Source organism: Saccostrea cucullata, unplaced genomic scaffold, assembly GCF_032062105.1.
Source record: "Saccostrea cucullata isolate Sc308-1 unplaced genomic scaffold, CSIRO_AGI_Scuc_v1 ctg47, whole genome shotgun sequence".
NCBI lineage: Eukaryota > Metazoa > Mollusca > Bivalvia > Ostreida > Ostreidae > Saccostrea > Saccostrea cuccullata.
The window spans coordinates 729,736-745,772 of NW_026936653.1; the positions used below are offsets into that span (position 1 = coordinate 729,736).

The following is a 16,037-nucleotide window of genomic DNA, read 5'->3' on the forward strand; positions in this document are numbered from 1 at the left end:
TGTATACCCGACAGTGTATCATTCAATTTTTAATACTGTAGATTTCACATATATAAAATCATGTGACAGAGTAGTCAGACTTTCCAGGTCACCACACTGTGGTATTTTGAATCCATATCACTCCTCTCTGAAAATGATGACATAGTTCAAAGAAACATGACATTATCTTTCTTTTGAATCAAAGAGTTCCCTGACAAACTGCTTTTGTTAGTGAAAAATGATATAAAATTGATCTCAAAAGTTTAGTTTTTTAAAACTATATTTTTCTGGTTGTAATGCCCTAAAGAGTGTATAAAATAAATTTATCTTTACAACAGTAACTTGATCTAATGGGTCGTATCATGTCGAGTTGACAGGTGTGGATCATCAGATCAAACAAGACGTGCTGTCAATTAAGTTCCTGTTATATTCATCGACAAAGACAAGGAATGAATCCCAATTACTGTTTGTTTATTGAAACCACTTTTCCGTTTCAAACATAAAGCAATATAAATTAAACATGCACTTTAAATTTGTATTTGTACATGATATAAAATATCCATTCCAGTGTATAAGCTCAATAAATTGTCAAAACACTTCTCATGGTGTTTTCACTGCTATCCTGAGGATCTGATATAAAATAGGTATAACATAGTTTATAGGCTGGCAGTTATATTCAAAGAAAATACATGTGAGCTAGCAGTTCTATGCAGAGAAAACATATCAGCCCTCCTCATCGCTGGAGATGACATTTTTCTTCCGGAGAACTTGTCGTAGTGGCACGTGATCGTCGAGATCAGAATCTGAGTCATCCAGAGGCTGTGTCAGTAATGTGGCAGGGAAAGAGGCTGAAAAGAAGTTCTAATATATTTAGTAAATAATAAAATGCATTTATAAAAAGTTGCTTTATTTGACAGCATAAATAACGAGACTTAATCATTGGAAAATGGTCTGTAAAACGGTTGATTCGCTTTAATGAAATGTGATAATAACTGCTTGTTCGATAAAGTCCATTTAAAATACAGATTACAAACAGAGGCAGCAAGAACCTCTAGAAACAGATGTGGGATGGCAAGTGCAATGGAGGAATCAATGAAGGTATCTTTACAGTCTATCTTAGTAAATGATTACTTAAATCTAATGAGATTTTCATGTCATCTAGCTTATCAAAATGATTATAAGTAAACCTGTGTTAAATACATTAAATCATGCTTAAATCATGCTTTTAACAAAGTTAATTTTTGCTTCGATACAAGCATAATTCATTATATCCGTTTAAGTTTACAACACAGTGTATATTTTTATGTCATGGGGAGAGAAAATCACTTCACTGTAAGAAGCATGTTCCCTATATGCATGTTTTACTAATCCAGTTTTGTCAAGGAATTTTACAACACATTTGTGAAATCCAAAAATATTCAAGAATTGGATGTTTCTTCTTAACAAGCTGTTTAGATTTAAAAAAATTTGAAAAAAAAGAAATGTCTCCCAAATTAAAACTGGAAACCTAGCTATCTTATAACTTAACTTTCACATTTGCAATGAATGCCATTGAAGTGTGCATGCATCTGGAGGAGAGTCAACCTGTCAGTTTGAACTGGTTTCTCTAATATACCCCTTGCAGAAATTATTAGGCCTAAAATAAAATATTGTTTGTTTGCAGTTGCCGACCGACCCACCGAAAATGCACCCGATCCAAACTTTTTTTTAGCCATTTTGAAATATTATTTTTTTTCTCCAATTTTTCAGGATATTAAAACTGTTTCATTTTCAATTTTTGTCTTCATCAATCATTAGTTTATACCAAGAGTGCAGCTTATTCATGTATAGTAGGCCTATGAAAAACTCTGTTTTATGTTATCTAACAAAAATCTGGAAACAATTTTTTTTTCCAAAAAAAAAAAAAAAAAATTGCCTACCTACCTACCCAGACTAAAAATTATAGGTCGGCAACTGCAAACAAAGAATTTTTTAAGCTTGGCCTTAATTTCTTTATAAATCAGATCCTAGGACCAGTGCTAACCAACACTCACCTGACTGTTTGGGGGGTTGCTCTGTTTCCTCCTCTTCACTGTCTGACATTATAAGACGTCTAGAGTCTGTTTTAGATCCCGTACTGTTTAACGGTCCAGGCTGAGAATCATCATCATCAGAATCAAATGACAGTTTGGGCTTCGTTGGTGAATTTTTCTTACCTGGAACATAACAGGTATTTCCTATTGAATATAAAGCATATTTGTATTTTATTCCATTACATCACAAGTGATGCATCCCTAATGACCCCTCCTTCCTTTTCCCCAAATACACTGGTACAACGGTAAAAGGAACAAGATTTAAATATACATATCACAAACACATGCAAATTGACTGTTCCTTAATTTTTTCTGACACACTATTGACAGAAAACAACAACCTCAAGTCCTCTAATTTTCCCTGAACTTACCCTCACCATCTTCCATCTTTTCATCAGCTGATTCATCGTCATCTGAAGCAATCATCAGCTTCCTCTTCTTGCTGTCAGGGTTGGTATCCGAGTCAGAAGTTCTGGTCCTCTTCACTGAGGCCACCAAGGGGACATTGTCATCATCACTGCTGTCAAACTGTAGAGGCTGTGTCTGAGGACCCTCCTGTGGCCCCTCTCTCTGTGGGGAGCTGACAGGACTCTGATTCTCCTTCTCCTCATCTTCACTAAAACAGAAGTGGAGGAAGTCAATTACTGTACATATCCATGAACATATTTTTTTGAAGGTGGGGTGGGGTTAATCATATTTTAGTACCTTGAGTGCAGCTTCTTGTATGCTAAGCTAAGTACATGCAAATATTTTAAAATTAAACAATACAGAACCTTAGCTCTAAATGTGGTAACTATTTTAAGTATATACATTGTACATGCAGCTAAATTCTGAGGGCACTTATTTTTGTACTTTTACAGTAATAGATGAAGTGATGTCTATGCAAATGGTGCTTAAAACCTCTGGTCACTTTTCATTAGTAAAATCATCAGCACATGTATTTCATTTAACAGTTATAAGTGTAATCAATCTGTTGTAAATTTAACTATTGTGTAAGCACAAATTTTCATGGGGATAAAATTTCCTTGATTTGAGTTCTAATCAGGTTTTGCAGGCATTTAATTTCCTTGTTACAAATACATTTACATTTCCAATGTCTTTGTCCGAGATAAAATTACAAATTGTAAATGTACTTTATTTCCCCATCAATGTATTGGCACGGTTCCAAAAAAACCCACGTGCAGGGCGGGACAAACAGCTAGACAGAAGCAGGTCTTGGAGCACGTGGATTGGCGGAATCAAAGCATGTAAATATAAGGAATAACTATCAGATTTTTCAATTTCATGACGATGATCAATCGACTCGCTAGCTTGATATGCAAATTATCACGCAAGCCAATCGATTGATCACATCATGAAATCGAAAAATAAGACAGTTATTCCTTAAATAATGCTCATCATGTAGTCATATAAAATTTCATGTGGAATTTAATTTCCATGATAACTGTTAAAACAACTAAACAAATGAAATTAAATTCCCAATGAATATTTCTGATTTTACAGTATTTCCTAACCTTTTTTCACTGTCAGAGTCCAAAAGCCTCTTAATTCTCCTTTTCTTGTTGGAGGAGTAAACTCCCCTTTTCTCTGTTGATCTAGGTGGTGCTAACATCTCATCCCTTACTGGGCTTGTTACTGAAGTGGTTGGTCCCTCTGATGAGATTGCACTGGTGGAAGGCGGAGAGGCCCTGTAAATCAGGTTTTATTATTCAGTAGTCATAAAAAGATGTTAGGGATTACTTAGTAGCTGATAATATTCTCCTCAATTGAGTGTTAAATAAGTAATTGAATCCTAGTTGTGGATTAGTCAATCAAAAAATCTGCATGGTACCCTTCTATTTCAAATATTAGAAATGAAGTTTTTTACAAAGAGGAAATCTATTTTGCCACAGTTTTTAGCATAAAAAAATATTACATAATTATGTAATATATAGCAGAGAATGAATGAAATTTTAACCACTCAATTTGACTAAATGAACCTTTTTCGTTCTCTCCTTCCGAGTCGACCTTCCTCTTTGTCCTGTTTCCTCTTCTCTGCCATCTGCTTCAGCAAATTCTCAAACTTATCATTCTTCTTTTTTGGTTTCTTTTCTTTCTTCTTCTTTGGTCTCTTCCCTGGTTTGGCTGCTGTTTTTGTCTGTCTGACTTTAATTCTTTCTGCTTCTGTAGGTTTACCATCCTCATCTAGCATTAACCCTGCCTCTATATCTCTTAGCTCTGCTAGGGGCATCTCTCCAGGGATTCTCCAGAAAGCTTCCTGTGTTTATAATAAATTTGTATAAAGAGTGCAAAAAGGCAGAATAAAGTTTTTTTTTTAATTTGAAGCTAAAACTCCCAACAGAGAAAATTCACTGACATATATAATTTTTATTTCTATATGGTTCTGCAGTTAGATTTTCCATATCCTAAATTTTGTCTCTTTTGGTCCAGTGCTTTTCAGATTCTTTAATCATCACACTGTCACTTAAAGAACAGGTTTTTTGCATTGGAAGGAGACCTTTTTCATTGGACTTTTTTTATTTGAACAAAATTTGAATCCACCTTTCAACCTTTGATTTGTTGCGATTAGTGCAATGATTCCAGAGAAATTGGAAATGGAATTGATGATAGCAACTTTGAACAGAAAGCTAATCTGAGTGTACATGTAAGCTAAATGTTTCCCCTTATTTTGTTCATTTCTTAATTAATTACTTAAAATTGAAAGAGCATGGAGGTTTTTTTTTTATTAAAAGAATTTCATTTCTTTCACACATGGTTGCTCTTGCAGTGATCACATTTAATGCATCCAAGTATCCAGATATATGTTTGTACAACACATCTTTCCTTCTGCTCTTTTTCAGAAATTAAGTTTTAATTTTCACTCGAAATCATATCTTGGTATATATATTCAATAGTACTGAGAGGCAGGAATACAGAGTAGTCAAACTTTTTTTTTTTAAATAAAGGACAGCATTCTATGAGCTTCTGTATTAAATCAGCACTCACTTGTTCACTAGATGGCGCTGAGATTCCTATCTGGCGGAGAAATGACAAGAACATCTCGTCTTCCATTGCTGTCTCATTTTCCTCCGTCAGTGGGACAATGGCTACCGCAACTGTACTGTCTGTTGGCAAAAAAGTTAGTACACATCTGAAATTTCATTTCTTTACTTTTAAAATGTAAAAGTTTGGTTATATCTACAAGTTAATAGGTCTCCGCAAAGTAAGATTCTGCTAACCTTTCTTCTCTTTATCGTCAGCTTTTCTTTTTATACACTTTTGAATCCACAGAATTTGGTCCTTGTACCCTATTTATCACAAAAAAGATTGTATTAGTAAACAAGAGGCCCAAGGGCCTTGAATCGCTCTTCTGATAAATTGTACAATCTATCACTTCTATTAGAAGCCTCCAACTCTATTAGAATCATAAGACCCAAAATGCATCAACTTACAAAGTTTGATAATATTTAGCCAGTTAAGACTGAAGATATTATAATATAATTGTAAAATACCATAAGTAGGTCACAGTGACCTACCTTTTGATTGAAATTTTTTGAGGACTCAAGATACATTAATTGACAAAGACTGATGATTCTAATTAAATAAGTACCTGAGATATTCAAAAGTAGGTCACTATGACCTACTTTTTGGTCAACATTCTTTGAAAATCCAAGATGCATCATCTGACAAAGTTTGACGACTCTAAGCCAATAAGTACCAGAGATAATTATATACAGTGGACCTTCAGATATCCGGACGCCAGATATCCGGATGCTTCAGTATCCGGACAATTTTTCATCGGAACAGAATTTTTAATTGTTATTCTGTCTTGTTTAACTGGTGATTCAGGTATCTGAACACTTCACATATCCGGACAAATTGACTGGGAACCAAAGCGTGATAAATGAGGGTCCACTGTATAGCCATCAAATGTCAAAAGTAGGTCACGCTGACCTACTTTTTGGTCGACGTTATTCAAAAACCCATGATGCCTAAATTGACAAAATTTGATGATTCTAAGCCAATAATTACCTGAGATATTCAAAATTAGGTCACCGTGACCTACTTCTTGTTGGACATTCAATGAAACCCTAAGATGCCTCAACTGACAAAGTTTGATAATTCCTAGCCAATAAGTACCAGATATAATTAAATATAGCCATAAAATGTCAAAAGTAGGTCACAGTGACCTACTTTTTGCAGTGTACGAAACTCGGAAAAAATTCAGGTGGACCAGCAGGGCTGACTACTCAAAAAGTCTGTCAGCCCTGCTGAAAATTAGCAAGCCCGCATAATAAAATTCAATGATAAGGATACGCACACTCACATTTGTACATTTTTTCACATCCACTTGAATTTCATACACAGTAATTAATAAGATTAAAATTTTATTAATTCAGTCAGCGTTTACTTCATAAATTATGAAGTTGTAGGTAAAAAAGGAAAAATTCACTATTAATTGCTAATCTGAAATACCAGGGTACATGTCCTATGTTGTCATTTTTTTCCTTCTAATTTTTACATTTGAAATACATTATAAGATATCATAGATACAATTTGTAACAGGTCATGATAATATATTTAACAATATCAACGTTTATAGGTATATTCACATGAATATTAATAATTTAGAAGTAATGAGTAATTTTTTGATTTTGATTGAAAAGAAAACATACAATTTTTAATTTCTCAGTACTTAAGAGCAATTTTTAACTAACATTCATTAAATTATAATTCCTTTATAATTTGAATTTTAAAAGGGAAAAAATATATTTTGATATGATTAAATATAACCTAAGTTTATTTTTGATTTAATAAAAACAAAAAATCAGTTAAAGCAACCACTGAATAAAAGCACAAAATGTTACCCTTAGATTGTAAGCAATTAAACAGTGTTGAATTATTTTGTACACTGGTTTTGTCTTAATATAAACGGCATGGACACTATACAAATATTAATACTTATTAATTCTTGTAAATAAACACATTGAATGTGTTTGATTTTTATCAGATCCTTTAAGTTGAAAAAAAAATTTCACAATTTACCGGTGGAAAGTTGAAAATATCGTTTCATGCGTGAAAACAGAGGAAATTCAGGTTAAAAGACGATGGTGGTATTCTTCATATATTTACAGATTTATTGATCAATTATATTGTTTATTTCTTGTTGTCCCAGGGAATAATGCCTTGTATGTACGTTGAAATATTTGGTCTTTACCTTTTCAAAACATTTATCTGCAAAAATGGAAGGGATGGGGTAAAATAAGTGCGTCCAAGCGGGCTGATGCAATGTAAAGTTTATACGTCCGCTCCAGATTTAGTACGTCTCGGGCGTGCGGGCGGACGGGAATTTCGTACACTGCTTTTTGGTTGACGTTCTCCGAAAACCTAAGGTGCCTAAACTGACAAAGTTTGATGATTCTTAGCCAATAACTGCCTGAGATACTTAAATATAGCCATAGAATGTCAAAAGTAGGTCACCATGACCTACTTTTTGGTCGTCACTCTCCGAAAACCCAAGATGCATCAACTCACAAAGTTTGATAATTCTAAGCCAATAAGTACCGGAGATACTTAAATAAAGCCATAAAATGTCAAAAGTAGGTCAACGTGACCTACTTTTAGGTCGTCACTCTCCGAAAACCAAATATGCATGGACTCACAAAGTTTGATGATTCTAAGCCAATAAATACCTAAGATACTTAAATATAGCCATAAAATGTCGAAAGTAGGTCATCATGACCTACATTTTGGTCGACATTTTTCAAAGTACCAAGATGCATCTACTGACCAAGTTTGATGATCGTAGATCTGAAGGTAATCAAAATATGCGTTTTTAAACAATCTGAAAACAAATGTCGGCAAAATTCAAAAAGTAGGTCACAGTGACCTACTTTTTCATAAATATATTTTAAGGTCCCAAGATGCACCAAAGTACAAGATTTGATGATTCTAAACCTCCAAGTGTCTGAAATAATGGGATTTAATGTTTTTAAAAGGATAAGTCATAAAGTTCAAAAAGTAGGTCACGGTGACCTACTTTTAAGTTGACATTGTTCGAGGACCCAAGATGCATCAACTGACAAAGTTTGATGAACATAGGCCTTAAAGTGTCCAAAATATGCCTTCAAATCAATTTGAAAACAAATCCCCGCAAAATTTAAAAAGTAGGTCATCGTGACCTACTTTTGAGTTAACATGATGTGAAATCATAAGATGCATCAACTTACAAGAATCGATGATCCTTGTCCTTATAGTAAGCAAAATATACACATTTTTATTAATTGTAAATTTAGGTCAATTTTGAAGTGACCTTGAGACCACGCCCTTTGCCCCAGGGTAATTCCCCGTGCAAATTTTAATCTTCGACATATCCTGATCCTTGTATGTAAGTTTGGTGAAAATCTGCCTGGTGGTTATGGAGAAGAAGATTTTTTAGCAACCAGTACTTTTGGTTTTGTTTTCCTGATTATATCCCCTTGTTTAAGGGTCCCAACCCTTATTTTAGTACAAATGGTAGCCCTTGGGCCAAGGATACCTATGACAAATTTGGTACTGATTGGCCAAGGGGTTCTTGAGTTATGGCCCACATTCTAAAAAGTTTACGCACACCGCACAAATGGCCATAGCATTAGCTCTTTGAGCCTTTGGCTCAGAAGAGCTAAAAATTGACTTAAATCCACAGGAGTAATATGTTAGCATCCTACCTTTTTCTATGAGTTCAGTGATAACTGTGGTCATGTTGAATTCACCAGAACCTGAACTCTTTTCTTCTTCATTCCTCTCTTCCTCTACATCACTGTCTTCATCCTCAGAAGAAGATGTAGAAAGGGCAGATGACTCTGATGGGAAGAATATGCATTTTATCACTCAAATACATTTTTTATGCATGTTATTTTCAATGAATTTGACAATCTACTAGAATAAAATATGATTATTTAGCACATTTTCTAAGTAAAACAAATAATTTATTTAAAAATCTAATTATGTGTTATGTAAATACACATAGACCGTCTATGAGAATTTAACTTCTTACTCATAAGTCTATACTTCTAAGTCCCCTCCCCCTTATTTTACCGTCACTGGAGTCCCTTTGTCTAGGCCCCTCGTCTCCACTCTCATCGCTCCAATCATCAACAATAGGCATGTCCTCCTCTCCAGCGTCCCAGGGATTCTTGGATTTTGTTTTCCGTTTCCTTCTTTTATACAACTCCTTCCTGTCTGACACTAGTTCAAGAGATAATAGCTTCTCTACAACCTTGGACTTGCTTCTTTTCTCTGTCATGTTGGATATAATGTTTTCTACTGGATCTGAAAAATTATAAATATATGAAATTAACTTTTACTTATCTGGACACCACTGGTTCCTTAAAAATCTTCCAGAAAGAAAACATTGAAAAAGAAATTTTAAAAATTTACATTTATGGAAAGGAACTTTGTATTCATTGCAAAATGCAAAATTTTGGAATACACAACATTTGGATTAGACAACTTTAACTGAACTGACTAATTGCATAAAAAGATGAAAACATTTGAGAACATCTGTATTCCTATATGAGCAAAATCATTTTTCGAGAAACATTTAAATCAGGAATAACCACTGACATTCTCACCTCAGGGACTTACCATCAGTGTCCCTGAATCTGTCAAACAAATTTCTCAGTTCAAATTCTTGTTCCTCGTTCCAACCTACAACTCTTTTAGGGCTGAAATTACAATAGAGATTTCTTAAACTTACACAAGTAAATATGTACAAGTCAAAAAAAAATTTATTAAATACAAGTACACATATTGAGTATGGTAATAATTTTTGGTGTGAAAATTATGAATGCGATAAAATGAGTGAATGAGTTTGTAATAATAAACCTACAGTAAAACTCATTTAATACGAACACGGATATAGCGAATTCACGGATATAACAAAGTTTTTCTGGGTCCCCGTCAAAATTCCTAACAAATCTTTGTAAAATTTTACGGTGAAAACGAACTCTGATATAACAAATTTATGGATATAGCGAATTGATTTTGAACCCGTTGAGGTTAAATATAATGAAATTTACGTCTTTTATAACGAACTTTCAAAGGTTATAAAAAAATTAATAAATTAAACTTACTTTATTTCCTTTTAGCATTTGTATATAAAATTCAATTCATAAGAAAACCTTAGTTATCGAAGATAAGTTTTGTAATATTTGCTCCACTAACATAGTTGGTAGTAACTTGCATTAGTGCGAATTCGCTATAATGGTTATACAATTTCGCTATACGGATATAACGAATTACGGATATAGCGAATTAAATTCACAGGTCCCCAGGACTTCGCTATATCCGAGTTTTACTGTAGTAAGTATTCTCAGAATAGAATTAAACTTAACAGTTATTGCAGGGATCAATGTAGCTGCAATAATGTAGCCCTCTCCCATTTTTTTAATCTGATGCTTTCTGGAGAGGGCTACAATTCCACAGCATCTCCCTAATGGTGCATAGGGCTAGGACGATACAACATTTACAACTTTTTCTATATCTGTTACGAATTTTCCCCCATGACCAAAATAACCCACAGATTGGATCACCCCAATTTATGCCCTGAATATTTATGTATCGTAAATTTATTTGTAGATATCATGGGAATATTACCAATCATCGTATGTCATTAATGTATGCTTTATAATCATTGTATATGTTTATTTCATGGATATCCTTTCGTTGTAATGTACAAACCCGAATTTCCTCCATATACCAGCCCAATCGTAATAGCAAATGGCCGTCTGGCATTGTTATTCGATCAAGGTACCCAAATCCATCTTGGCATCGTTACCAAAACAATTCCCAAACATCAGATCATCCTTTTTCCCGCATTTGTAATGATAAAGCCTTTACTTGATGCAAAAGTTGTTTGTGTTACCATACAAACGTCGCGCGAATACTGGCGGTACCACTGGTTATTCGCACGTGAACTAATTCGGCCCTAGTGATGAAAGGGTATATAAAGAAGGCACTTTGGACTTTTTCTTCAGTCTGGGACGCTGGTCAGACTCATTAACATCTGACCAGCTCAGAGAATCCCAACTCCCCAGAAGTGGGTAAAATCTGATGCCCCCATATTGGGTAAATAAACCCAATCTGCCAAGCCCGGCAGATCCATACCCAATTGATTCATTGATGCCAATCCCCGGCAGATCCATACCCAATTGATTCATTGATGCCAATCCCGGCAGATCCATACCCAATTGATTCATTGTTTATAAATTCATCCGGGTAACCCGGTAGAGCCGGATACCTTTTTATTGTCGGGTAACCCATAATTTATTATTGCCTAATTGCCAATTATCTTATTGTTATTTGTTATTCATTGTTTGCACCATAATAAATTTTATAAATTTGCAACCTGACTTTTCATTTAGAGTTAAAGGGTAAAATTCAGAAACAGGAGACCCACAATAATTTATTTTCATTGTAACAAACCCTGGAACAGGCGGACACGTTACATATCGATACGCATCAGGATATTTGAGCCACGATACGATATGTTTAATTGCTTATAAAATCTTTTTTTGCATTGAAATAAACAAATTAGTTCTTTGCAAATGAGAATAATTTATTCAAAATCATTGTTTATATGTTGTAAAACAAAAATATTTTACTCAAGTGGTGTTAATTATTATTTAGTCTCGTTTACCCCAGACTCTCGCTCTCGAGACTTTGCCCGAGCGAGAGTCTGGTCTGATTCCTATTTAATTTTTGTAATTTCAAATCGAGGCTTACCGAGAAATCGGTATGGATTTTCATTGGCTGATACATTCTCTTCGATGCTAAGATCTGTATTCTTTAAAATTTCAGAGGCTGCGCCTATACTTTTATCTGGTTTTATAATAAAATATCTCTTTCTGCTTTACAAGGAACAAAAAACGCACATATCTTTGTTTAAAAAGTAAATTCTCACATGTATTTTCACGGGAGTCGGCATCTTGTTAGCCGGTTTAGCGACCTCTACTGGTTACAAAAATTTAATAGGAATCAGACCAGACTCTCACTCGGGCAAAGTCTCGAGAGCAAGAGTCTGGGGTAAACGAGACTAATTATTATTTATTTCATTTCTATATTTATATCTAACTTATTTATTTTATATATTGAACCCCAAATTTTAAATAAACAAAGAGAAACAAGTCAGAATTTTCTGGGCGATGTTTCGATGTTTTTTTCAAATGTATCGTGTATTGTCCTCACATACATGTATATCACGATATATCAGTATCTCAATATATCGTCCCAGCCCTAATGGTGCAAATATATTTTTTGAATATGGGCGACTGCAGGCAAATAAATTTGTTTTTACATTTAACTTACTTATAATAAGACAAAATTTTTTATTCACTGTCAACAACATAGCCTGTTCAACGCGAAAAATGTGTAAAATAAATCTGCGTGTTTACTAGTTGCTCTACTCAGCCTGATACATGCATTCACCTAATCAAAATGCAAACTATTAAAATGTGGTCCTGTTTCTTGTATTAATCACTAACCCTGTCTGACGTTTGAGGTCTTTAGCACTCTCTATTAGTCCCTGTTTCTTCAGCTCCCTTATGATCTGACCTCTTGTCTTGGACTGGTCACTCATGTCCCTCATAATGTTGTCAAGCACATCTACAGAAAGCATATATATGTATCTCATGTTTAAATGTAAAACAAATCAATGTTCTAGTATTGTTTTCTTACACTGATATCACCAATTGACTTTGTCTTAATAAAGTTACATGACATATTACTTTACCCTCAATTCATGAAATTGTTATTGCAAAACCATTATAACATGCAAAACCTCTATTGTATTTAAAATACCTACTGGGGTATTTAAAATAAACTTAATTTCAATTGAACAATTCATTTTTTGAACAATTCTTACCCCCTTCCTCGGTAGCACTATGTTCTTCAAACAGTCGTCGTAATTCAATTTCCTGATCCTCAGTCCAAACTTGCTTCACTTTTCTACATGTATTTAAGAACAGAGGTATTCATCAAAATTCAAACTTTAGACAGTCTCACTGTACTGTAGCACATAATCAAAGACCAAGCCTTCAGAACTTTATACAACAATATGTGCTGTAATAATCAATGTCATAACCTCAATTTATAAAAGTGTGATCTGATACAAAAAAGTGTTTTGCACCTAAAAAATAACTGCCACAAATAACAAGGCCCATAGGCCTTGATAGTTCCTTGAGTATCAAACATTTGTTATGATATAGGCCTATTCTGGAACTCTGGACCCATGAAACATGAATTTTACACTATGGTACGGACTTAAAATTCAATACATGTATTAATTTCACAAAGCTTGTCTCATATCTATATTCAAAAGCAAAGATTTTTGCCCGATAAAATATATTTCTCCTTCCCTGGGAAAATGTATATTTCTATTGCTTGACTTCTTACCCCTGATAAGACCCATAACCATCCACAATCTCTGAGGCCTCCCTGTGTCCCTTCCAAAACAGCATTTCCATGAACACTTTCTTGTTTTTCTCAGCAACCTCAACAAAGCGTCGGATTACAAAGGTAGCAAACTTGCCTATTTCCTGCAGAGTTTAGAAAGTAAGATATTTTTCAAGACCATAAGGAAATTCTGAAATTTTCTGCATCAATCCTATTATTTATTCAAAATATCCAACATTGTTTCAATAAACAGACAAAAAAAAGTTTTAATAAAATGTCTAAGTAACAGTCAATATGACTTGCAAGTTGTTCGCAGTTAAGTAACAAATCTAATTTTACTTTCTGCAAAATCTCCAACTGTCTTTATTTCATACATCACTGATTGCTATTTCACAGAGCTTACTTTGTATCTCTCTGTTTTGGCCAGGGGAGACAACAAAATTTTTTGAAACACTCTGAACAGGGAGGCCTGGAACATCATTCCCACGAAGCCGAGCTCTACACTCAGTCGGTGAAGCATCTTAACAACACAGTGGTTAGTATGGACCGAGTTCTTCTGAAAGTCTGCCAGTAACAGGACATAGGATTTGAGGATTTCTGGTTTACCAAACCTGATGGAGAAAATATGGAGAATAACAAGAGGACCCTACAGTTCAAAAAGTGTGCTTAAAAATTAATTCATATTTAGTAGTTAGGATTAGTAGTTAGGAAGTCAGGATACTAGGTAAATTGTACTTACTTTGCCAGGAATTCTTTAAAGTTGAACTCCTGCTCAGAGCACTCTATAGCAGTCATTTCTTCTTCTTCAACTAAAAGATATAATGAATAAACTATTCGTAGTACGCTTTTATTTTTTGAAGCAATCTTCCCCCTCCTCCCCTTCACTTTTTTTTTTTACATCCGTGATGCATCAAATAATCAAACATGACTCTCTGTAGAGGAGATAAACTTATGGTCCAAATATTGGACATAGTTTTAACTTTTTGGGAAAAAAACAACCACTGAAGATAGACCCCTCTCATCATCTTTACACAAAAGTACGATTGTGCTATATGATTAGCCTATACATATATGCCTACATATACATAATACATATACATGTATGTATGCTAAGCCCACATGTGGTACAAAAATATTGTTTACATACAGTATACTTCAATATTATATGATTGCACTTAATATAAGCTAACTTTAAAGATTCTTCTGTTGACCTACTTTCATCTTCTTGTTGGTCTTCTTCCAGATGTTCTACAGATGGCTCTGGTGCTGGTCCTGAAATACAAAGTTTTGGAACATCATGAAAGACTCGAAAACAAACAGGCAAACATTCTAAAAGGCTGATACTTCTTGACCAAAAATACTTGTAAATGCTCATGTAAGACTTCTTTCTTGGTCACATCTGACCACAAATTACATTCCGATAAACAATAATTTTGTCAACATATATGATATAATTAAATCTTAATAACCTTAAGCCCCATTACAATCTTGGATGCCTAAAACACTGACCCAAATGATTCTATAGTATGTTCTTAGATAAGTAAATGAATACTGTAAACCAACTACATGTATTTTTTGTGTCATCTTTTATTTGCAATTCGTCAGTTTTAAATCAATCCATGACGACTAATTTTCACAACATGAATAATAGTTGGTTTACAGTAGTTTTGTTATTCCACTCTTTTTTCCCCTAAATTAATTTGTAGCACTCTCTATGTATCAAACTTGTTAGCCTTGAATTTCAGATTTTCTAAATATTAAATATTGTAGGTTGTGAGTACTGCTAAAGATTATTTATCTTGTACTAACAGGCTGCTGAGTTTTAAGTATATTTGTTCTGTTTCAGACTGATAGGCAATATGATTCTTTTGTTTCAGCTTTTATTGTCCAATCTACAACTTTCTTGGAATGTCAGCTTTCCACAAAAAATAGAACATACACAAAATAAGAACAAAGTCCTAGTAGGTCCTGTGAAAAAAATGCCTTCTTCACCAATTAACCAAATAAAAGTTGCACAGACTTTATATGAAAACAGGATGCTTTTGAGATTTGATAGTTTGGTACTAAGTATAAAGTGTCTGCAGGAAATGCTATAACAAGAAGTCGCAGGCTTCCTTAGTACAAGTCAAACCTCTGACAATCTGTCATGAGAACACTGGTCAATTAAATGTTTGTAGGATATGCTATATAAGTTAATTATTAAAAAAAGATCCCTGATGAACATATATAACTTCTTTCCTCTATATAAGTAATGAATTTATTTTTTCAAAAAAAAAAGACAACGCTGAAATAAAAATACTTTGTTGAAAGGGAAAAACTGGAGCAAATTTTTTTTGAGAAAATTAATTCAACAACCTATTAAGCATATTCAATATATTCAAATAAAATTTTAATCATACTGAAATGGTATGTATGAACCAACTACAGAACTCTTTTCACTGAAAACTATATACACATTAAAATAATTAATTTACAATAATTTTTTTCCAAGTGACAAAGAAACGAAAAAAGACTCAACACTGCCATAACTTCTCAAACAATCATACAACTGAAACATGACAAATCTGTTTCCTG

The 16,037-nt window shown here is 33.8% G+C and overlaps 1 protein-coding gene across 1 annotated transcript; it reads right to left on the minus strand.

Moving 5' to 3' along the window:
* Positions 1-63: 63 nt before the first annotated feature.
* Positions 64-14,838, minus strand: LOC134246112 (protein timeless homolog). Its single transcript, XM_062728389.1, has 16 exons — positions 14,679-14,838; positions 14,203-14,272; positions 13,867-14,074; positions 13,464-13,606; positions 12,934-13,016; positions 12,554-12,674; positions 9,657-9,736; positions 9,108-9,341; positions 8,738-8,872; positions 5,270-5,338; positions 5,037-5,155; positions 4,031-4,308; positions 3,566-3,739; positions 2,423-2,667; positions 2,013-2,174; positions 64-827 (listed from the first exon to the last, which is right to left on the minus strand). The coding sequence occupies exons 1-16, from the start codon at positions 14,836-14,838 to the stop codon at positions 703-705; spliced, it is 2,406 nt and encodes an 801-aa protein (XP_062584373.1). The 3' UTR covers positions 64-702.
* Positions 14,839-16,037: the final 1,199 nt, after the last annotated feature.